The 24,862-nt window shown below is 41.4% G+C and overlaps 1 protein-coding gene across 1 annotated transcript in view; it reads right to left on the bottom strand.

The window, feature by feature from the left end:
• Positions 1-24,862, bottom strand: part of EXOC4 (exocyst complex component 4) — a 771,568-nt gene that overhangs the window by 210,379 nt on the left and 536,327 nt on the right. Inside the window, exon 11 of the mRNA XM_080666468.1 lies at positions 10,351-10,570. Coding sequence (XP_080522594.1) covers positions 10,351-10,570 — 220 coding nt within the window. The remainder of the gene's footprint in view (positions 1-10,350; positions 10,571-24,862) is intronic.

The following is a 24,862-nucleotide window of genomic DNA, read 5'->3' as shown; positions in this document are numbered from 1 at the left end:
ACTACTGAGATTACTTCCTCTCTCAGGAGTCCCTCGTGACTCTCCATCTGCCTGGATAAAGCCCTCCATTCCAGCTGCTGCTTCTTAAACTGACCTTAAACAGACATAATAAGTGAATTCTTGAAAAGTTGCATCTAATTCAAAATCTGTCCCAAACACATTATGAAAGACGAAGGACATTTAGAATTATACTTGACTTCAAAAGACACAAACTCTGAGATCATTAATGGTTCTCATATGAGGTAGGAGGCTGGTTGCAGATGACTTTCTGTGACAAAAGAAAAACAATTCTTCCTTTCTAGCTCCTCTCTACTTACTCTAAAAGCTTAGCTCAGTGGTCAGCAAACTCATTAGTCAACAGAGCCAAATATCAACAGTACAACGATTGAAATTTCTTTTGAGAGCCAAATTTTTTAAACTTAAACTTCTTCTAACGCCACTTCTTCAAAATAGACTTGCCCAGGCCGTGGTATTTTGTGGAAGAGCCACACTCAAAGGGCCAAAGAGCTGCATGTGGCTTGCGAGCCACGGTTTGCCAACCACTGGCTTAGCTGACTACAGAATTTAGTATATAACACACACACGGTGGAGCAAAAGTAGGTTTACGGTTATTTGTGTAGAATATAATACAACAATGAATAAATAATAATATAAGAATAAACTGTTTTGCCCTAACTGGTTTGGCTCAGTGGATAGAGCGTCAGCCTGCGGACTGAAGGGTCCCAGGTTCGATTCCGGTCAAGGGCGTGTACCTTGGTTGCAGGCACATCCCCATTTAGGGGGTGTGCAGGAGGCAGCTGATTGATGTTTCTCTCTCATCAATGTTTCTACCTCTCTATCCCTCCCCCTTCCTCTTTGTAAAAAGTCAATAAAATACATTTTTAAAAAAAGAATAAACTGTTTCATGTATCACAACTATAAACCTACCTTTGCCCCACCCTGTATGTATAGCTAGGGTGTTCCCAAAGATGTATACATACACGTTGAATAATTATAAAGACAGTGTTTATTAAAATACATCTCATTTTTATAATTGAGTTATCAGTTATTAAAGGGAGTATACACTTTTGGGGACACCCTGTATATATAAGTTTTCTCTCTCCTTGCTGTGCAGAAAGCTACTTATAGAAATCTAGTTAACCAGGACCTTCTCTAAGAAAAGCAGCCAAGCAGACAAGATCCTATTTCTTTTTCATCCAGAAATAAAACTACAAAGATATTTGTAAAATTCAAGTTGATCTATTGTGTGCCTATTCCTCCTGTATGAAAAGCCATCTCTCACCTGCTCATGTCACAGCCTCCTTCCTCAACAGCCATGCAGACCTGCTCCCTGGCAGTGTTACACCAACAGAGGCACTACTTACAGATTGATCACAAGCAAGAGCGGGCCAATTTGCTGTTCTCTGAGACGTATTTAAAGGAAACGTTTGAATGGGTACTTTTAGAAATTGGACATTCTTTTAACAAAGCAACTACTTTCCCACTTAATTCATTTCTCTTTATGTTCAGATTTTCTAAGAAAGATATTAAAAACCTATGAACACCACCATGGTAAAGAGCTTAGGGAATGTTGGAAATTCATATCGGGGATGGCTAGTGAAGAATCAAGATGACCAAGTGTGTTCACTCTGAAACAAATACAGCAAAGTATTCATTATAGGATCTAGATGGTGAGTGGTGTTCACTGAATAATATTCTTCACCCTTTTTAGGTATTTAAAATATTTTCAAAATCAACTGTAGAAAAATATTGCCTGTTTCTTACCCTGGTTACCTAATCATGGTTATCAAAACAAACTTGGTAAACACCAGTGCAGCCGGTGAATGGGAAACACTGGCCATGTCTGCAGGTGTTTTCTTAGCACCCCTCCCTTTAATGCTGTGGGTTCCCTGAGCGATGTGATCACGTGGGCATGTGGACTAATAGCAGCAGCTATAAAACAACTCGATATGCAGAGCAGTTCACAAGGCACTGCTGAACTCATGGCCCCACACACATTTCTCTTTGGCCTGTGAGGGAGTTGAGCCAGCACCACTTTTGCTTTACAGATCGGGGGTGGGAAACTTTTTTCTGCCAACAGCCATTTGGATAGCTATAACATCATTCATGGGCCATACAAAATTATCAACTTAAAAATTAGCCTGCTATATTTGGTCAAACATTTAATTTACTCACCCCTAATGCCTTGGCAGGGCCAGACCAAATGATTTTGTGGGCCTTATATGGCCCCCAGGCCTCACGTTTCCAATCCTGTTATAAAGGGAATGAAGCTCAGGGCAGGTAAGTAGCTTGGGTTTGTCTATTGTCACTAAGCTGACTAGGAGACCAGATCCCTGTTTTAAATGCTTTTCCTACCAGGCCACAATGAAATTTGCATCAGCTATTTTTCTGAAAGGCTATAAAGAATCACAACAGAAATTCTACAAACATTAAAATGTATTGACCCAGTAACAGAATTAATGATACAAAGGTAACAACTAAATAAGACAATTTGAAGATGGATATGAATGTTATAAAATCCCTGAAGTCCCATCACTCATGAAATAGTAAATTTGCTCGGCTGTCTCAGCAGTAAGAACAGGTGAGTGCTGAAAGCCACGATGACAACACAACCAAGACAGGATGAGGGCATTTTCTCCTTCACCTTCCTGGGTAAGCCCAAGTGGCCACCAGGGGTTGGTTATTTGAGGCCCCTCCTTGTCATGAAGAGGCCAAACAATATCAGCAGTGAGTAAAATAAAATAATAAGAGTAAAATTCAAAGAAAATCAAAATGCAAACTGTGGTATTTCTTTAGGTCTAGATAGACACTGAAGAATCAAAGTAAACCCTAACGCATCTTGATTCTAAGAATTATTTTAGTGCAGTGAGACCATTAGCACCTCCTCTCAGAGCTATGGAGGGACTGGGCGGATCAATTGATCAGCTCTGTTTTCAACTTAATGATTTGCATCATGACTTCCAGCATCCCTTAAAATTCACTAATCTGGTTACGCTAATAAAAGCTAAATCTGTTCTGTACCACACAGTGGAATGGCAACAACTGGCCGTGATGCAAATATCCCTCAAATGCCACATTCTTCATATTGATATAACCCGATGTGATGAAAACAATATGCTATTGCTGCTGGTCACACTTCCTTGGGACACCAGCAAGAGGACTGGCAGTACCTCATCTCAGCCGGAGAGAGAACAGGTTTAGGCATCAGTGTAATTATCTCTAGCTAATCATCACGCTATAAGCAGATATGTCTACCAACCTTCAAGAAGGTTTAACCCCTGCTCTAGCAATCACTCGGCCTACTCAACATTCATTGGAACCTTGTTGATGCCTAGACTTTAGACCATCCTGGCCCTGTTGCCTAACACTGCTTCCTGCCAGAGGGTATTCAAGGCAAATATAGCAAATTGAATATATTGTATTCTATATAACTTGCTTCCAATTATTAGCTGTAGTAGGTTAAGCAGTGCCTGCCCCCAAATAAATTCCCACACAGACCCTCAGTGTGACCCTTCTAGGAAACAGGGTCTTTGCAGATGTAATTAAGGACTGAGATGAGATCATGCTGGCCTAGGGTGGGCCCGAAATCCAATGACAGTGTCCTTATAAAAGCCAGAAAAGGACAAATGGAGACATAGATGAGAAGACCAGGTTACAATGGAGGCAGATCAGAGTCCCGCTGTCAGAAGCCAAGAATCGCCAGGATGACGAGAGGTGGACGAGGCAAGGAAGGGTCCTCCTCTAGAGCCTTTGGGGGAATGTGGCCCCTGGAAATTTAGTATGAGAACTGGAGGATGTATCTCCACTGTTTTAAGCCACCAGGGTTGTGGTAATTCGTATGGCAGCCCTAGGAAATGAACACACTGGCTTTATTGGTCATTAACCCTGCACGCTGCTAGTAAATGGTCTGCAGATAAACGCCAGGAACAGGGAAAGGAGGTGACACAGCATCATCTCACTGCCACACAGGGCAGTGCGAGGCCGGAGGCAGAGGCTACCAGGTGGGTGCCAGCATACGAAGAACGCGGGTGGGTAGACAGCATGGTGGCACTGAGAGAAGACACGCTGAAATGTGGGCAGGGATGGCAGGGGTGGGGGCACTTTCTGCAGGAGCTAGAGGTCTGTGCAGGTGAGAGGTAAGGAGCAGGCAGGGAACATGTATTGGAGCAGCCAATGCTGGGATCCACCTGTGATGTGCAGAGGGAAGGAGACATGGTTTACAGTCATTATTCCACCTGGTCGTTAGAAATGACCCCTGTGCTCCTGTGGCACATTCACTATTCTTGCGTTACAAGGAGGAAACAGGAGCAGAGAGGCTAGCAATTTGGCCCTGGCCACAAAGTTTTCAAATGAAATGTTGGCATTTAAAGCCGTCTTTATCTGCTTCGAAGGCTTAGGTACCCAGCTTGGTTCAAGGATCAGAGAGCCCACTCTTAGAAGCCCAACTGAATTAAAGAATGCCTGGACTATAATTTTCATATGCTTCCTCTCAGGCAGTAATTGATTCTCTAGCAAAGACAGATGCAGGCCAGGGGCACTCATCCTGGCTGCTCCTTACAAAACTCGAATGCCCAGGCCCCCTTCTCTGGGATGGGATCAGAGCAGTGATGTTGCAGGAATCTGGGCTATTCTAACAGGCACTGCTGTTGAGAATCACTGCTCTAAACCCTCGGGTACCAGTGGGCAGTGCGACTGGCTAAGGAAGAGAGTGTGGTGTTTGTGGGCTGACTATAACCACTTCACTCCTCAGAGGGAACCTGACCAATACTGGGGCATCGAGGAAAATGAAAATATACTTTAAATCTTTTGTGAGATCACCTACAAGTTTTACTTGCACAGCTTATGTTTTGTTTTGTTTTTTTGTTTTTTTTTCAAGAATTTGAGCCTAAGCATTAGAAAGCCACCTCTGCAAGCGCCTGAAAACGTAGGCTCATCCTGTGTTTGGAAAGAACTTTGCAAAATTCAGCAATGTGCTAGACTAGGAAGCAGCTTCTGCTGCCACAGTAAATATTGTTTTTACATTTCTGGGCCTGTATGAAACAAAGCTGAATCATTTAAGTGACTACTATTCTCCACAAAGCTAAGAGTGCACAGCGTGAGGTTCCATTTCCAAACCGCCAGCTGGGTGTGGGGTACTATATAAGGCAAGGCTTCTAGATCTTTATTCTCCATCAAAGTCACCTGGGAGGCTGGTTAGAGCAAGGCTTCCTGGGCACCAGCCCAGAGTAGAGTGAGGTGCAGGGACTTGCATCTCTCCTCGCTCGGGAGATGCTGATGCTGACAGTCCCTGGACCACACTTGGTGCTACCCTGCCACAGGCCACACTTCTCCAACTCTAACGTGCATGCAAATACCCCAGTGAGGCCGTACACATGCAGATTCCGACTCAGAGGTCTGACATTCTTGTCCACAGACCCTCTCTGGGTAGCAATGGTAAAGCATATTCCATCAGGGGGTAGGGAGAAAACTGGTACCTTTGTTCAAGCATTCAGATGCCCATGCAGCATTGTGACAGGTAAAAGGTAAAAACCTTAAGCATGAGCGCCCTTGCCCTTTTTTGGATGGAGACACTAAGGAAGCAATAAATTAAATGATGCCTCCAAACCAATAGTAAGTAGGGAACTGAGTGGATGTTTCCTGCGTCTCGGGCATGAGCCATTTGTAGACTCGTTAGACAGACAAGGCATGAGAGGGTATCCACTTCAATTGACTGTTTCTATAGCTCCATGTCCGAAGGCTAGGGGCTCTGACTCAGGAGAAATGAGGAATGCCTCTTAAGAGATTTCCTCATTTGGAAGCATCAGGCTTTGCCGTGCACCACGTGGAAGCTATTTTTTTTAAAAATGGAATCTCAGAGGGTGAGAGCATGAGGTATATTCAATCCCGCCTTCAGACGGATAGCATTCGCGGCCTGAGAACGCTGACATTTTAATGTAAGTATTGCCAATAATCTTCAACCCAAAACCACAAATCTTACACCACGAGGAGAAAGCATGCACACACATGTCCTTGTCCCAAGGAAGCTGCCATTAATTCATTCCTTGTCACTCACTCATGCATTTATTCAATAGTGAGCATCTTGGTAGCAGACACTGTTCCAGAGCTAGGAATTTAGGAGAGAACCACCTGCAACTAATATCTGAGCCACACTTTGGTCACAGAGGCCAGCCATGGCTGGTTCTTTGCTTTCAATTCTCTATGAGACAATATAGGAAATAAGGGGTTTAGAGCACTGTGACCCTAACTATGGTGAGAGCCCAGCCCCCATCTGCTGTAGACTGATACTTTTATAAAATACAACAGAAATAATTTACTAGAAAAAAAGAAATGAAAAAAATACCACACAAGGATATACAAAACACAAGTCCCAATTTTTATTATTAGAGCCAACAGACAGTGATAATTGCTTTAAGGGGCGGAGCTCTAAAGGCTTATTTTCAGTTCTGTGGTCTCCAGGCAGATGGGGAGCAAACAGCTGGCAGACAAGCTTGCTCCAGGCTCAGTTTTGGGCAGAACTCATTCAGAGCGTGGCCTCCAGGGTTAGGCGCCTGGGTTTGCATTACAGTCCTGGCACTTGCTAGCTATGTGACCAAGGGCAAGCTATTGAATTCCATTGTTTCTCAGTTTCCTCCCCACAAAGCTGTTGCCCATATACAGAAAACACAAGTCAAAACATAAAGCACTCAGAATAGTGTCTGGTTCACAGTAAATGCTATTAAGGTGTTAGCTGTGATCATTACTACTGTCTACAACTATTACTATTATTACTACTTCCATTACTACTGGTACTGTGCTCTGCATCATTTTGGGCCAACACTTGAACAGTTGTTTCACCTATAAAGTGGTGCTTGTAATCTCTTTCCTTCTATTGCTTCTTTCCCTTCTATGAATTCGGTGCCAAGAAAGTGAAATCACCATGTGAAGGCACACGATCGCCCATGGAAACTGCCCCTATAATGGACTCTCTGTGCTACCAAGATGCCACTCCAGAGGGAAAGGCAGTGTCTAGGGTCCCTGCACCTGCCACCTCATCACAGGTGACAGCAGCCCCAGGAAGCAGTCCTCCATGCACCCTGATACCCAGCTGGGCTGGTGCTGCCTGACGCTGGGCAACCAAACAACAGTTTAACAGAAGGAGCGACTTTGAAGGACATTTTAAAACTTCATGTAATTGAATGCTTCACCCACCTGCATTTTTTCACACATGCACAGATTTCCCCAAGCTCCCTTCTTGACAGCTGTTTTGGAAACTCAGCTTAAAATTTTCAGAATTATTTCTTACTTTTTCTTCAGATTCGTCACCTACAATTGGCTGGGGATCACAATATCCAGGTGACATAGAAACCCATTTGAGAAATATTGAAACTTGAGCTTGGGAAATTATGTTATAAAACAATTTACAGTCATTTTAAAGCAAGACAAAAGCTCAAGATCCGAAAGGAAAATAACCATCACTCCATGTCCTTCCTAAATCTCCTAAGTCTGAGACTATGAAACAAATTTATTGATATGGTGTAATGATTTTGCATTCTCATAAAATAAAAATTTTATGAAGAAAGAGAGGGCAACAAAACAACCAAATAAGAAACAACCAAATAAGAAAGCGGGTGTTTTGGCTGTAAAAACAAATTTGGAGATTACTAACGTGAATGGCCTAATTTCAAGACTCACCCACTCACACGAAATTACCACATGGTGACTAGATCAAAGAGAGAACAGATCAAGTTGGAGTTCTTATCTGGCCTCAGAATGAATGGAGTTACTGATTTAAAGAACAAGAGGAAAAACCACACAAGATTCAAGAGGCACAGTGACATGTGCAAAGGGCTGGTGATGAGGTTGGGAGGGACTTGATAAGCACATGGGGAGACTGCCCGGAGATGTAATTTAGTGTGTGGCTCTGACATGGCCCAGATAGCAGACAACTAGTTATGAGTTTGAATGTGTCTTTGCCACTCAAGCTGAAAATGGTAATGTTTAATAAGCCAACATCTTTAGTTCACAGACTCACTCTGTGGTCCTTGCTGTGAATGTCATTTAAATTCCGTACACCAAGCACACGGAAGGTGCTCTGTGCAGCAGAGAGCGTGGTACGGTAGGGACACAGATGCTGAGAGGTGTCCTGACAGAGAGGGAGTTAATGTCAAACAACAACAAAAAATATAAACAAGTCTGTATCAGTCTCTATTTCTTATCTTGCCCCCCAACTTTGCAATTATTTATGAATCTCAAAACTTATTCTCTGTGTCTATCCACCTTCCCTCCCTTCATCTATCCATGCTTGTATGCATTCATTCAGTAAATTATTTATTAAATGCCTTCCTGCTGCCTGGTACTGTATTGGGCTTTTAGAACTTACATTCTAGTTGGAAAAGACAAAAAATCAACAAGTTAGAAAATAAATAAAATAATAATTACAGTTGTTGTGTTAAGAAGGAAAAAAAAAGTCGAAGTGTTAAAATAGTGACTAGCTGGGGAAATCTACTTGGGATCCCCACAAAAAAGAGAATTTCATTCAGATGATTCAAATGAAGAAATATTAAAGAGAAGATACTCCCAGGGGTGTGGGCAGCGCTGACAGAAGCAACAAGGGCTGTCTTGGTACCAGAAACTAGCAATGGCAGAGAGCTGCAATCAAGGGCAAGGAGAAGGAAGCGTGTAGCCAGAGTCCACTGAGAGCTGCAGCTCTGGAGGAAGTGTCACTGGGCAGGACTGTTGCTGAGGGATGTACCCACAGCCAGCACCATGATCCAGCATGGAGAGGAAGGAGATAAGAAATAACCCAACCTCCTTCTCCTCTCAGCCTCCTACCTGCTGCTAGTGCTTCCTATTGGTACAACCTGATCCTGAGTCCCCTGGCAAGGGAGCTTTGATGATATCGTCCACAGAGTTTGACTTTACTGTTGCGAATGGATTGGGGACATAAATGGAGCTGCCCCTGGTGGTCAGTGTGCTCCCACAGGGGGAGCGCCGCTCAGCCAGAAGCTCTGAGCCTCCGCAGCAGCAGCAGTGCTAAGGATGTCTGACTGCTGGCTTAGGCCCGCTCCCTGCGAGGAGCAGGCCTAAGCCATCAGTCGGACATCCTCTGAGGGCTCCTGGAGGAGGGGAGAATGGAGAATAACCAGAGAAGGGGACCTACTTAGGTGGGACAGTCAGGAAAAGCTTCTCCGTGGAAGTGACATTTGAACTGAGACTCAAGGAGGAGAAGGTCCCAGCCCTGCACAGATCCAGTGGAAGAGCCATCCAGCCTCTGTGATTCTCCCTTCTCTGGGCCAGGTTCAGTACACATCCCTCACCAGGAACCATCTCACACAGACCCCGACAATCTGAATGAACCCACTCCTCGGTGTGATGCTATAACTCAAGTTCTGGGAGAAGCAAATGTCGCTACTCAATTTTCTCAACACCATAGAGGAGTTTGTTCATAAAAAATGCTCCTCTCTAGGACACTACCTATGAAAGGCTCAGCATTGCTATCATTCTAATGTGCACAGAGGAAAAATCAAGAAAGCTCTACACAAAGGTGGGATAGGGCAGCCATTAAAGCAACTGTAGCTTCCTTCCACTGGTACAACTTCTCTTTGAAGAGCGAGAGCCTTCCACATTTGGGGATATCCTCATATCATGCAACTTGTGTAAAAAATGAAGAAACATTTTTCTCTCTTAAGTGAAAAAACGCCAGGAAGATTCAATTTCAATTACAAGTGTAACAGCAATCAATGTACAGCCATAATTTAAACTCATACTATTTGCTTTTAGTTTTATATTTGTCTTTATGTCCCCGGATAAAATGGATACAAAATAAATACCTCAAGTCTATGAATCCACATATCTACTGAGAAATTATTTTATGTCTGCTGCCCAGAAACCATTTCTTTATATAGTTAAAGTAGAAGTTTCAATATTAACAAGACCATCTCTTAAAGGAAATGATATGACTTTGAAAAGCCAGTTTGCTGGTAGGTTCAAATTCACTGTGAGCTGGCCAAGTCCTTAACAGCATCTGCCCTCCAATGGATGGGTACAGGAGGTTTCGGTGGCAGGGTGATTTCCTTCCTGAAAGTCCCATTAAGGGCAAATTCCAGGCAAATAAGGAGGCCTTGCCTGCATGTTAATGAGATGTATGTTTTACCATATTAAAGCTACTCACATTTTTCTTAAAGATCCTAAGGAATTTCCATTATCTCTATATTAGTCCTAAATGTCCCTAGTGCCTATTTAATTTATTTCCTCTTGTTTTGTCCCTGGTGAATATAAAAACAGATGGCAATTCTTCTTTTTTTTTAATTTGAGACTCTTGCAAAGGCCATGAGAACTCTAACAAACAGTAAGTTCAAAGCATATCCTTACCTGCAGCAGAGGGCGCTGCACCCCCAGCACCTTCATGGTGTCCGCGTTGGCCAGGATCTTCAAAGGGTCCGATGTTTTCGTGACTCCTTCAATCTCCTTGTTGATCTCAGCCAAGACTTGATTGAGAAAGATGTTTTTGATGTACACAGTGAGAAATTCTCGAAGAGGACACTGTTTGGCTGGCCCAAGTCCCAAGGCATGCTCAATTTCCTGAATAAACCTGGAAGCCAAACAGTAAATGGTTGTTAAATGTATCAGAAAGATAGTTACAGAAATATGACAAAACCCACATGGGGATCTCTGGACTTTGGCTATTTTCATGGAGGGAAGCAGGGAAATTCCCAGAATTGTTAACAAGAGCAGGTCATCACTCTAGAATAGTCATATCCATATATATATATATATATATATATACATATATATATATATATATATGTCATCTTTCTCTATATAACTGTCCATCTTTTAAAATGTTATTTCACTAATTAAATAGAAATAGGATGAAATAGAAAATGACTTCTAAACTGGGATGAAGAAAAAGAGATCCACAGAATATTTTTATTAATTCAAGAATAAATAAGAATACAAGAAGCAAAGGAAAGCACAATCAAAGAAAAACAATTATGATGCAAATTTAAAAGTACACCCCAAACACTCTGTATTTCTCATTGAGATTTTTATATGTGTAGATAGAAATGTGTGTGTGTGTGTGTGTGTGTGTGTGTGTGTGTGTGTGTGTGTAAGAGAGAGAGAGAGAGAGAGAGAGAGAGAGAGAGAGAGAGAGAGAGAGAGGTGATGATACGTTAGTTGGGAGATTACAAAGTGAACAGGATGGGAGGAGGTGGGGGCAAAGAAGGACTTCAGCCTTATTTGTAATGATCTATTTCCTTTACTAAAATACTTAAAGCATATATAAAGGATTGTTAATAACTGCCAAAGCTCGGAGATGAGTTTGTAGTTGTTTGTCATATTACTCTTTGTGCTTTTCCATACTGTCAGTTCCTGCTTTGCATGTTTCTGATATATACAAATTTAAGTTACTACAGTTTAGTTAATGCCTGCCCTCCAAAACCAAGATTCAAATTCCAGTGAACAGTGTTTTAACTGTGAGTAATGGCATAAAGTATAAACTCCGAGGCTAGCTCTTCAGGTCAGATACCTCTATGAGAATAATTGATGTTCACCATGATCAATGATCAATCATCTCAAAGTGTAATGGTGACTGATCATTGCACATTTGTTATTCAGTTCACGTACAGACAACGAAGTGTGTCCTGTGTTCCTTGTCTCCCACTGATACGCCCATGTGCTATTTTACAAAGGATAATTAAGAGGGCATTGGCCAAAAATGGTAAAAGTACAGAAAAAAACTAAAAGTGGTAACAGTGGGAGTGAAGACTGAATTCAATATAAATGGATTTATAGAAGCAATAACTGACCATAGGAATGTTGACACTACCCCCATTCGAGAGGCAAATGCAGCCAGAGTGAAGGTGAACTTGATCTAAATAAATGAGGAAAGTGGTTATGACAAAGGGATGGAGGAGGCCCAGAGGAGGTATGCCAGCCAAAAATCTCACATTACAAGAACTCTTTGAGATATTTCATGACATTGGAAATCAAAGAATAAAATACTGACAGTTGTCCCAAACTTTGAGGTGTGACATTTCACCAATGCATAGGAAAAATGCTCACTGTGTATCGTAAGGTATACAACACAAAGAAGGTGCAAGCATTTTTTCAAACTACTCTGGACAAGATTTTAAGAAAGAAATTAAATGTTTCTAATGCCAAGTGGACTAAATACATTGTTAGTTTTCTTATTTTTTCATGTCTGAATACATTTATAACAGTAAGGGAGTTTTCAATGTGTTGATAAAATTTGTAAACTCATGAAACCCACTGTGATTTCCCCACTGATTAAGACTCTGCATGGTAATGTTTACAGTTCCACAATGCTATGCAAAGCAGGGCTACCTTGCACTTACCAATTTTCTAAAAAAAAAAAAAAAAAAAAAAAAAAGGAAAAGGAAAAGTGAAATGAAATCAAATAAAATAAAGACAACAAAACCCCCTGGGTGTGCATGTGTGGTGGGGGAAGAAGCGAGCACACACAGGACTATCATGAGGAAAAGCAACCCAAAGAATTTTGGGGAAAGGCAGAAATTGAGAAATGATGCGAAATAGCAACAAGGCTTCTTAATTGATGTCATCAACATGGAGAGGGAAATAAAAGCACGACCCAGACAAAAATATAACGAGTCTTTAAGAGGAGTAAGTGGAAGAAGGCCAGGGAAAATGAAGACATGGAAGTAGATAGCCATCCATGGCCATCATTTTCAGATCTCTGAATTCTGCACCCTGCTATGTGGGCCCCTTCTCATCTTATCTAATGCTCACATTCCCCACCAGGTGCCTCTGGGGCCCCTTGGTCGGCCTTCGAAAGAAAATCTCTGTTATTAATCTGCTGATGTGTAAATATAGCAAAGGTCTTATTTTATTATTTTTAATATTATGGGAATCAATCATCAGAATCCCAATTTATTCTTCTCAATGGGACTTCGATTTCTGAGCATTTCTTACATTTTCAGTATCTTTAACATTAGAACACAATTTTGAGTGGTTAATCTGTTCCTAAACAGTGACAGAAGGCTCTAAATTATCCCCTTTTACGTGTTTTCTGGTCCCTTATTTGCCTTTATGTCCCTAAAATAACGAACTGTTCTGAGCACACTGATGGAGGAGTTCCCGTCACTTGCCACTGAGTGATTTCCCTCAACTATAAATCACTTATTCCCTAAAGCACACACATCCGTCTAAATCGACACATCCAGGCTGATGCTGCCATCTCTGACTGGAGGGGACCCATCCAGCATGTTCCCAAATCTGCTTTCAGAGCTGCGAGGGCCCTCCCTGTGCACAAAGTGTAAAACATTCGCGGGAGAATGAAAGAGAAAAATTAGAGCTGTCTTATCAGACTGCTTTTTTACTCTATTCGAAAATGGGTAGCAATTGCATTAAATAGGCAAACTGCTCTTTCTGGGGCAGGAAGGACACTGAACCAGCACCTTCCCAGGCATCCGGGAGGTGAGCCAGACTCCTGGTCACTGCCGGGAAGAGTGATCTAGGGAGGCTGAGCAGCCATGAGCAGGCCTGAGAGCAGAGGTACCCGAGTCTGAATCCTGAACGTACAGTGTTGGGCAGATTATTCAGCCTCCCTTTATCTTAGCTGTGTATTCTGTAAAATGGATATGCTAACACAGGACTGTTTTGATGATTAAATGAAGAGATAAAAGTTAAGCACTCAGCACAGAGGCTGACAGCAACTGCTAAGAAAATGGTAACTAATGCTATTTGTGTAACTGACCAAAGTTCCATGTGGTCAGGGGCCCAGTATAAATTGCTCAGGCTGTATCCTCAGTGAGTAGTACTGGCTAGCACACAGTAGACTCTCAGGACCTATTTGCGAAGACTGTGCTGAATAAAATAATTTACAGATCTTTTAACTTCAACCCATAGTTCCTGAAACTTGGGCATGTCCTTGCTGACAAATAATATCCTTTTCTCAAGAATTTGGACTAGAGAGCCAAATAAAAAAATTGTTTTTGAAAAAAATCATTCCATACCTCCACCACCCCAATGTTAATAGTTGCCTCTCACTAAAAGAGCATTCTCTAGTCCCTGCCCACATTCCACAGTTTTTTACTTTGCATAATTCAGTTGTTTCACATTACTTTATATCCTCCTCTTTTGCAGAGTATCATAGACTCATTCATCCCCTCCTGCTAATGAACACAACATTATTAAACCAAACATTGATTAGGATGCATCCATGCTGCTGCCTGGTTTATTATAGATAATCCCACAGTGAACATCTTCATTTTGTTCCTGTTGAATTCTTTTCACAAGTTATTGGCAGGACCTCCTCTTGGGCAAGTCTGTATTTTGTTTCCCCGTCCTCACAGTACACTGCATGGCTCCTTTCACCATCAAGTACTTTGAAGACCATCCATCCGTTGAGTGGGAGGCAGGAGAGCAGAGAGGAGACTCATCCAAAAAGCCCAGTTTTTCTAACACTGCTCTCAATCAGCTCTATAGAAGTGAGGACGCACTGAATTCTGATCAGTCAGATGAATCTCATTAGGAAAGAAAACACTTCACTTCAAAGGGAAGGTGAACACAGATGGAACCCTGTCAAAAGGGTATTATCTCATCTCACGAAGTGCCTTCATGTTAGGGATTTCCCATCTCTGTAAATGATGAGAAGGCGGACACAAAGCCCAGGCAGAGCTGTATAGAAGTAGACAGAATGAGACTCCAAGGAAAGGATCTACATAATGCTATATGGGAAGCATTTAATTACAGGATTTTGAGAAATCTTATTCAGATCAGCTTCCTAAACCGAAGGCTGTAAAGTAGGATAAACCAAAAAAACAAGTGAGCGTAGACAACCTATTCTCATTGCATTTGAATGACTAAAGCATGGATCTTACTCCCGACATTCTAATATTGCTACTTGTAAATATTTAACCGGTTTTCCTTTCAGAATCTCATCAACTATGGGCCTCCTAAAACACGTACATATGTAGTATCAATATTTTAAATTTACTCTTTTTTTATACAAGTCTGTGTCCTTTGGACTGCATACATGGGCACACACTACCTATATTTAACCAGGATTTTCAAGATTTTTATCTTGATTTGATTTCTATCCAGAGAAATTATAAACTAATTAAAATTTCACACAAATTTCCCAAGTCCTTGCTTAACTCAGCCTCCTCCTCATTGCAAATTCTAGTTCTTTGCAAAGCTCCATTTCTTCCATCTCATCTCAGCCATGAATTGTAGCTGTTACCAGCTAGAAACAGCCATGAACACAAAGGGCCTTGATTGTGTTTTAGAAGTGGCAATGATATTTATTCACTTGAATAAAAATAGTTGCTCATAGTAAACATGTACTCCTTACATTCACACCCTAATGAATTTCTTCAGCTCCATGGCCAACATTATCAGTAATGGGACAATCGGATATCCTGTGCCTCCCAACAGCATCACTTCTCTGGTATTCTTGTCCTGAACCCAAAGGTTGAATAGTCATGGGGAGACATCATCTTTCCATAAAATCAAAATACAAAATTAAAAGTGAAAATTTCAGGAAAATTCAATTCAGAATTCTGGGTTTTGGAGCACAAAGAATTCGTCCCTGTCTCTCATGAACAGTGTGTCGGTGTTTGCTGTTAATTATGTTTTTAATGTATACATTTGCACATAATCTGTATCATACAACATACAATATTTTAATTCCTTTCACTCTGATATTTCCTGACTTTGTTGTATATTATTGTATACATGTTTTGGTAGTGCAGGCTGAATAATGTACACAGAGTATTTATCTGAAAGTCTTGGGGATGTTTCTGCTAATCCCGTGTATTAGAACCACTGGCGATGTGTGATGTGTCCCACTGACCTTCTACATTCTGCAGATCTCTCAGCATATCACTTCCACTAATCTCTAATTTAGCCTGAATTTCCATGCTAACTCCACTGAAAAGCTCTGAATCTCTTCTACTGCAGAGTAGCTTTAGAGACATTTTTAGAAATCTGAACCGTCTTCCCTTTGTGTTAGCCCAAGGTTACTGTGTGAGGAGCTGCATTTAAGTCCCATGGCCCATCCTCACTGTGCACATTTAATAATGTCATATGACACAGATATTTCTAAATGTATGAATTAAAACTTAAACAGTGACACACTGTTCATGAGAGAGACATGAATGAATTCTTTGTGCTCCAAAAGCCAGCGTTCTAAATTTGAATTTTCTGCAATTTGCACCTTTGATTTTGTGTTTTTGTTTTATGGAAACAGTGCAACCAACAGCAGTAATCACAACCCTATAGCATGAATGACACATGAATTGCAAAGAGAAAACAAAACTACATTTCCCCTCATATCCAGTGAGTAGGAATAATCTCCGGGCATGAAAGAGAATAAAATGCTGAGTGCCAAATGGAGAGCTGTCCTGGAATACTAGTACATGGGCCAGCTAAGAAGACACCAAGCAGTGCTCATAATAGGGTCCTGCCGAGGACCCTTTCTGCAAGTCACTCCAAGGGGCAGAGTAGACGTTTATGAGAGTATACTTCAAATCCCTGCCATGCTTGATGTACATGGAAAAAATAACAAAAATCTATAACCCATAATAAAAGCAATTCTGACATGAGCCCATCCTTGCATGTTAGTTGTACCCAGGGAAATGGGCCTTTTGGAATCAAACCCTATGACGTCACACCAAAGGCCGGAAACAACTCAGGGTGTAGAGAGATGCTGCCTAGCGAGCATGGCTCCTTGAAGACATATTTCTTACTCAGTCACTCTCAGACCCGACATTTATGGCACAGACCAAACCCAGAGCAACGTGGCTCAGAAGGAAAGAAGCCGCAGAGGAATTGCTTGGAGATGCGGTCAACTTGCCTGGATTACCTGACTCAAAAGAGATCCTTTAGAAATGATTTACAAGGGACTCATTCAGAAACAGCAGCAACAGGCATATTTAAGACCATAAATCAGTGGAACATGAAAACTGGAGAAAAATCCATGAAGGTTAATGCACATTTGGAGCCCATTTGCCTCTTAATGCCCGTGAGTAAGTCATTGGCACAGTGGGGGTGGGCGGGGAGGCTCCCCAACAGTCTGCACTTGCTCCTGCTGAGGGGGTAACCGCTCTCTGTGCCTTTTGTATATGAAGATTTTCTGAGTAAAAGTGCACAATAAGCTCATCGTTGCAGAGCCAAATTGGGTCCTCAGCCCAAATCCCTAGGAGACAATTTGCTGAACTAATGAAATAAACAAGGATTTGGATGCTCTTATTTGCAATGAGTAAAATGCATGCCTAGGACTAGAGGAGAAAAAAGGTAAAAGTCATTAAGTAAAGGGAGAAAAGAATATTACCTACAAAATGTGAATTCTGCAGGCCTGTAAACAAATTTAACTAGGAAAAAAAACTTACCCTGAATACATTGCAAGTGATTTTGGACTACATTTAAGTCTTCCCTCCAGACTAAAAGCACTTTAGGCAAAATAAAGTAAGCCTCTTTAAATGACAGCTGTGTACATTTTTAAACCACATAATTTGAAAATTGATATAATTCAAGCCCTAATCCTTAATATTAAGCAATCTTTTTGAGCCAAAAAGTGCATATAAATAAATTAATAAGTAAGGATTATGGATATAAAACTCAAAGACAAAAATGATAATCCTGCTCTTCTGACAGGCCTGAGATTGTTTGTATCCTTTCCATTTATCTTATTTGTAGTAAAATAACCTCTCCTTTATGTTTTTTATTATAAAAGATAAGGCTGTCAGAAAAATTTTCAAGAAAAACTGTAACTTATCAAATGTCCACCGTAGTACCTGAAAATTATATGTAATATATTAAATATTCTTTTGTTGTTGTTGTTGCTGTTGTTGTTAATCTTCACCCAAGGTTATTTTCCATTGAGTTTTAGAGAGAGTAGAAGTGAGGGGGGAGACCGAGACGTGCCTTTGACCTGAATCAAACCTGGGGCCCTTTAGTCCCCAGGCCGATGCTCTATCCACTGAGCCACATCCGTTTGGTCTTTATTTATTTTTTAAAATAATTCTTTATTGTTGAAAGTATTATATATGCCCCCCCCCCTTCTTTTTTAAATTAGGCTAAGAGCTAATATCTCTCTTTTTTAAATATATTTTTATTTATTTCAGAGAGGAAGGGAGAGGGATAGAGAGATAGAAACATCAATGATGAGAGAGAATCACTGATCAGCTGCCTCCTGCACACCCCCCACTGGAGATCGAGCCTGCAACCTGGGCATGTACCCTAGGACCCTCAGTCCACAGGCTGACACTCTATTCACTGAGCCAAACCAGCCAGGGCCATATGTTCCCTTTTTTTCTCCCACTGACCCCCCTCCAGTCCCCCATCCATTTGGTCTTTAGCTATTCTAGTGCAGGACACAGGGCAATGGCCAATGTACCTGCTTCTCTGTCAGTAGAAGCTATACTAACAATTGCTAGCACCTATTGAGCTCCTACCATGCCTGATTGGAGAGCTTTGTTCGGAGTACTTTATGCAATTCTTACAATAACTCTATGAGGTCTGTGCTATTACTATCTGCATGTTATATATCCTGAAAGTGAGCAAGTGAAAAATAACAGTAACATTAATGGCTGACAGTTACATGGTACTTACGATATGCTGGCACACTTACACCTCACAACACTATGAAGTACAGGACTTCCATAATTGTCATTTGGAAGAAGAAATGAAGACATACAAAGCTTAAGTACTCTTCCCAAGTCAGCTACTAAGTGATGGGGCCAAAAGTTGAACTCGGGCAGTTTAGCTCCAGAGGCCAGGCTATAATGTACCCTTCTAACATTGCTGCCTCCCAAAAGTTCCCCTTTGGGTTAGGACTCATAAAGGGGGTTGGTAGGGAAGGACAATCAACAGAAATCCATGCAGAAAGCCCTCGAGTGTGGACTGATGCAGCAGAACCTTGTATTGATTGACAGGGCTACAATATTGCTAGATACAAAATATGTGAGTATACGAAAGACTAAATTATTTCTCTTAAAATACAATAAATTTTATCCCATGCCCTGACTTCTCTCCCCAAGCTCCTGACCTGCATTTTTAATTGCCTATTACAGTGGTTGGCAAACTGCGGCTCGCGAGCCACATGCTGCTCGCGAGCCGTGGTTTGCCGCTTTGTTGACTAATGAGTTTGCCGACCACTGGCCTATTAGATACTTTCAATTGTATGTCCTCTTGATAATTCAAACTCTACCTAAAATGAATTCGTCATAGCTGCCCTCCAATTATCATTCCTATGTTCCTATGTTCCATTTCTGTACCATATCATTTCACTTATGGAGGCTTAAACTTAAATATCTTTCATTTCTTCTTTTATTTTCAGCCTTGCCACTCATGTAAGAAGCTAGAGACATTCTCATTATATTATCTTTTATGTACATGCACTTACTCACTGTCCAGTCCTTTGTTTGAATAAGCAATATGCATGGAGTATCTACCTTAGGCCACGCATTGTTTTGGTGCTAAAGCATCCACAGGGAAAGGACCCTGCCCCAGGGACTGCCATTCACACAGCATACGACACGAGGTGCCACCTCGATTAGTTCCTTGTTGGAGCCTGGGCAGACATTCCTGTGGCTCCATTTGTAACGTCCTATACCATGATTCAGGCTCTTATTAAATGAGATGATGTAGATGAATGGGAAGAACTTAATTTAAGGTAATTTCTTTCCCAGGCCTCCCTAAAATAATCTCCTGACTGGTTTTTCCATCTTTAATCCCTCCTTCCTTCAATGTATCTAACATACAGCTACTGTGGCATAGAACATATAACTACCCGCAGTTCTGTGAATGCACCACATCCACATCCACATCCACATCCATTTGGCCTTTAAATAATCCAATGCAAGTCACAGGGCAATGGCATCCCTGTCTCCAGGTCTTGCACATGCTGGCTTATTTGCAACAACATTCTCCCCATGGATCATCTCCCAACAGTCACCTCAGCCAGTAGCTTAAATATTACTTTCTCTAGGAGGCCTTCTCCCTGGAGTCTCCCCTGAATTGCCTTTCATTTTGTCCCCACAGCACCCCAGGTCCACAGAAGACTCCTGATGAGGGGTATTTCCTGCTGCTTTGTAAAGATTTTGAGGAGAGGGAACATGTCCTGTTCATTGCAGACAGTCCCTAGTAGGCATAAAGAAATAAGTCTAACATATATCCATTTCTACTCATCAGCAAACTTGGCTTTCTGTATACTCTACATTAAAAAAACAAAACAACAACAACAACAACAAAAGCCTCTTCTTATGATATCTCTGCAGTCTCCTTCTCTATCCAGGCATTTCCTAAATCCTGGTAGAGAAGCCGGAGTGGAGGCTTGAAAGCTGTCACGTTCACTGTAACCTTCCTTCAAGGACCAATCAAAGCCCACTCACTCATGGTTTTCCCCGATCTCTTTACACTACATTATTAATTGATCTACTTTACTTCATTACACAGCATTAGTCATTCCTCTCCATCTGTTTTCTCTCTCCTGCTGGAACTGAGCTGGAGCAGCCATGGTGCCTGTCTGTCTGTGTGTCACATGCAACGCACTGAACGCGATGGCAAGCTCAGTGGACTTTGTGAATAGCGCTCTTGTGAACGAGAGCACTGTGTTCCTGTCACCGACTAGGCCTGTTGGGAAAGGCCTGCACTTTGGAAAGGGCAACACTGCACAGCTTATTTTAAGGCTGTGATTTGGAAAATAAATGTGGAGTATTAAACAAAGTGAAAAGAGTGGAGATAGTGAAGGAACAAAGAGAAGGGTGAGAAGTGAAATGATGCAAGCACTGGGTTAACCGTATCAAGGCAGCGTTTTAAGGCAAACCACTAGTAACTCAAAGCCTGTCCCCATCCCTGGCCCCATGAAATTTAGTGACTGTGGCCTAAGTGGGGTGCTTCTTGGGCATCAAGGGCAGATGTCAGAGACTGGAGGTATTTCATATGTCAAAACATGAACTGTGATCCTGCTGGGATCAAACGACAGCATGCTACTGGAGGAGACAGGCTGGCCAGTGGGTCCTCTCCTTCACTGGTCCTCAGCAGGATAGATTTCATTACATTTAATAAATGGACGCTTTGGAAAACAGTGTGACTATCTCTAATGAGCCTATTTGGCAGTGAACCTTGTTTCTGAACTTAGCTTATGACTTAGCTTGTCCCATTCTACGATTACTGACCCTCAATGAAGTGCCAGCTAATGCTCAGTGCTCTCGGGAAACATAACTGGGAAATAGCGAGATCCCATCAGCAACTATGGCACACGTGAGTCTCAGACATTTCTTGTCGCCTAAACTTTTCTATTTTTATCTCATTTATTCAGTCTTGATTATTCCAGTTAAGCCATAATAATATTCTCATATCACCGTTGGTTCCTTTCTCTGCTCCCACATCCACAGGTTCCCAGACCAATATCTATAATGATCTTGCAACAATATTCACAAAGCTATTTCCACAATGGCTCAAAGTTCTCCTCAAATTTACCTCCTACAGATCTCATTCCTATTTGAAAGAGACTTGGTTTCTAGAGTCTCACGTTTGGCCATCTATTGTCAAATTACACTCTCAGGGCTTCTGCGTGACAAAATGTGCTGCAATTACATCAACTTCATACTGAACGTGAACGAAGCTAAACAGTTCTAAGCCATCTCAGCTGGGTTCTACTATCGACTGTTGGTTCTACTATTATTATCCTACTTCCTTCCAGAGGCCTCAGAGTCATTTCCTCCTTTTCAGTTAGTATCATAAATAGGTCCACTTATTATATTATTCTATTTTATTCATATTTTCATAACCTCTGTAAGGCTAAATAAATGTTAAAAATTCTGCTAACAGCCCAGTTGCTGTGGCTCAGTTGGTTGAGTGTTGTCCCATGCACCAAAAGGTCGGCCGTTTGATTCCAGGTCAAGGCACATGCCCAGGTTGCAGTCTTGATCCCCAGTAGGGGGTATGTAGGAGGCAGGCAATTAATGTTTCTCTCTCCCATGAATGTTTCTCTCTCTCTCTCTCTCTCTCTCTCTCTCTCTCTCTCTCTCTCTCTTTTTCTCTCTCTTTCCCCCCCCCCTTCTCTCTCTAAAATCAATGAAAAACATATCCTTGGGTGAACTTTAAAAAAACTACATAAAATGATGTAATATACAACATTTTCAAACAAAAACTAGCCTCTCTAAAGCAATTTCTATTACAATATTGTCAGTTCCTACAGAACTGACATTCCTCTGGATTATGTTGATGACAAATACCTAAAACTCACAGAAAACGGCTGCCACAGTCAGTGTCTGCACTTAGGTTATTCTGCTCAGTGAGTTACATGCTTGAGTTTATTGTTGCTACTAACTGCAGCTGAATATGCATGGGACAGAACAAACCTATAGAACTAGTTCAAACACTTAAAAAAATTCAACATAAGCCCTGGTTTCACCTGAGAAATGTCTCCTGTTTTCAAAGCAATGGAAAAAAAAAAAAGGAATATATGCTTTACCATATAGCACAGAGATTAAATATATCTTAATGGAAAACTTATTTTGGAAAACTTTGTCTCATAGGAAACTTGTGAAAAAAATGTCTAGCCCATCAGACTAGCAACCAGCTCCCTCTGCTAGTTTATTTTCGAAATGATAGCAGACATAAAAGTGTCCAATTTTATGAGGTCAACAAGGAAAAATCATGGCCACGGGCATGAGAGCCACCGGCACTGGAATTAGCTTTGCATTGAGCATTTATGTATTCAGATTGTCACTGTGAGCATTTATATTTATTAATATTGTTATGTGTTCTTATATCATTTCCCACATGCATATTTTGTTTTGGCAGCTATATAACAAGCCCCTTTTGGGCAGGAGGTATTCATTGTAGTTCCTCTCCTTTTACAATAATCACTTATACAAGATCCCAGCACCTCACTAATTAATAGGGACACCAAGTCTAAGTAAGTCACATGGCTAAATGATGGTCTCTCTAACTATAGTGCATGTTAGAGAGTCCTTGCAAAGGACTTCCACATTCTTGAACCTCACTCTGCTTTGGGGGCTGTTTTGACAGTGATAGTTATTTGCATTTTACAAAGGAAGAAATTGCAGTTCAGATGAGATAAGCAATTTGCTGACAGTCACACTGCTATCAAGTTTTAGGATTATATCTTGAACCTAGATCTGACTCCTAAGTAGTTCACCATTCTTCTACACCAAACTCTAAAAATGTCAAAGCCCATATGCGTTGGGATTCTGAATAAAGTAAAATAAATGGCCACAGATCTGATAATTCTAGAAACTTTTTCAATGTGCTCATTTCCAAAGATGGAGGGGCATGTTTTTCACAACTAAGTTTTAGATATTGTGGTTGTTTTAAAAACATTGGCAACGTCAAATGCTTACAGCTTTGTTGGGAAAATGAATGGGCAAAACGCACGTGTTAAAAGGAGGGACATGACAGGAGCTTCTACTGTCAGTGTGTTCACTTCTAGAGCAAAGGACTCTGGCATGACGCCAATGTCATTCACAGGTCCTGGAGGCTGAGGGAGACCTGGAATTATCGAAGACTCAATCATAGCACTAGGCCAAGGGCAACATCTCTGTCTTCTGCCCCTTGGTTCAATGTCCTTTCTTCAATGATGTAAGTGAAAGAGTAATTAGAACGTGTAGGTTTCTCTTTAAACCAGTTGGCCATTTATTTTAACAGCACAATCACCCTGCTAATGATATTAAACTGGGTTTAACTTGAGGATTCTTTCACAGCAGAGCTCCCAAGGACTCCTGTTCCCATAGGATCCAGCCTTCTGTAGATGCACCTACATTCATTTGCCGTAATGAAAGCGAGACACAGAATGGGGCCAGCACAGTTGTGAAAACACAAGGGCTTTGTTTATATTGAAAAAGAGCCCCGCTTAGTCAATCTGAATCTTCCTAACACCTAGTGAAATATTTATTAATGAGCATCAGCGCAGCAAGCCAGAAAGTCTTATTTGCATTCATTTGAACCATAAATAATTGAAGGTAGATTTCATTCCTTAAGTCATGGTTTCCGAAAATATCCTCACTAGCATGCTGTGGGGGCAGGGGGAAGAGAGACCATCAGTGAAGTAAAATGCTTTATTAAATGTTGAGGGTGGTAGATGTTTTGCAGATCCTTGAACTACATGGACTATTTCTCAAGAATAAATAATGCATTACCCTGTTATACTCACCTCAGTGGAGGTGACAGGATGAGACACTGATACTTTTTCCTTATTTCTGTTGGTCAGGACTACAGCGACTCTATCTTGCTGTTCATAAGGCTGAACCAAACGGTAGTTCTCAGGAGATCCGGGTACCCATTTACTCACTCAGGGACCAAACATTTCATGTGCTTACTATATGGCAGGAGCCACTAGATCATAAGAATGAGAAATGGACAAAACATAGAACTGGCTCTTAAAAGAGCTCTGGCTAACGCAACAAGGAATCCAAAACATAACTCACACCAAAGCCACTGGTCTAAAGGAAAATATCTTAAGAATTACACTCTGGACAGGCTAAGGGGCTGAAGGCACAGACCACTGTGTATTTGCTTGCATACATCTCCCTCCACAGGACTGTAGGTTCCCTGAGGGTAGGGGACTGGTCAGCTTCATCAATGCATTCCCCTCAGTGCCCAGCCCAGGGGGTTAGTAGATGGTCAGTGCAGACTCCCTGATGAAGAAGTAAGGTAAGTCAACTCTGAAAATGGCAACGATGTAAACCAAACAACTAGGGCTCTGTTTAGCTGAGCAGATGTAAAGAAAATATATATTCATTTGCTGTTGGCCAGTGTTAATGTTCATTTTGTGCTGTATCTTCTCTACGAATGACAATGAGAGCTAACTTCATGTGTGCAAGCTCTAATTAATTCACAGCTTTGAGTCTCTACCTGTAGAAAGTATTCA

Source organism: Plecotus auritus, assembly GCF_963455305.1.
Source record: "Plecotus auritus genome assembly, chromosome: 4".
Classification (NCBI taxonomy): Eukaryota; Metazoa; Chordata; class Mammalia; order Chiroptera; family Vespertilionidae; genus Plecotus; species Plecotus auritus.
This window is presented reverse-complemented; position numbering and strand designations above follow the sequence as displayed.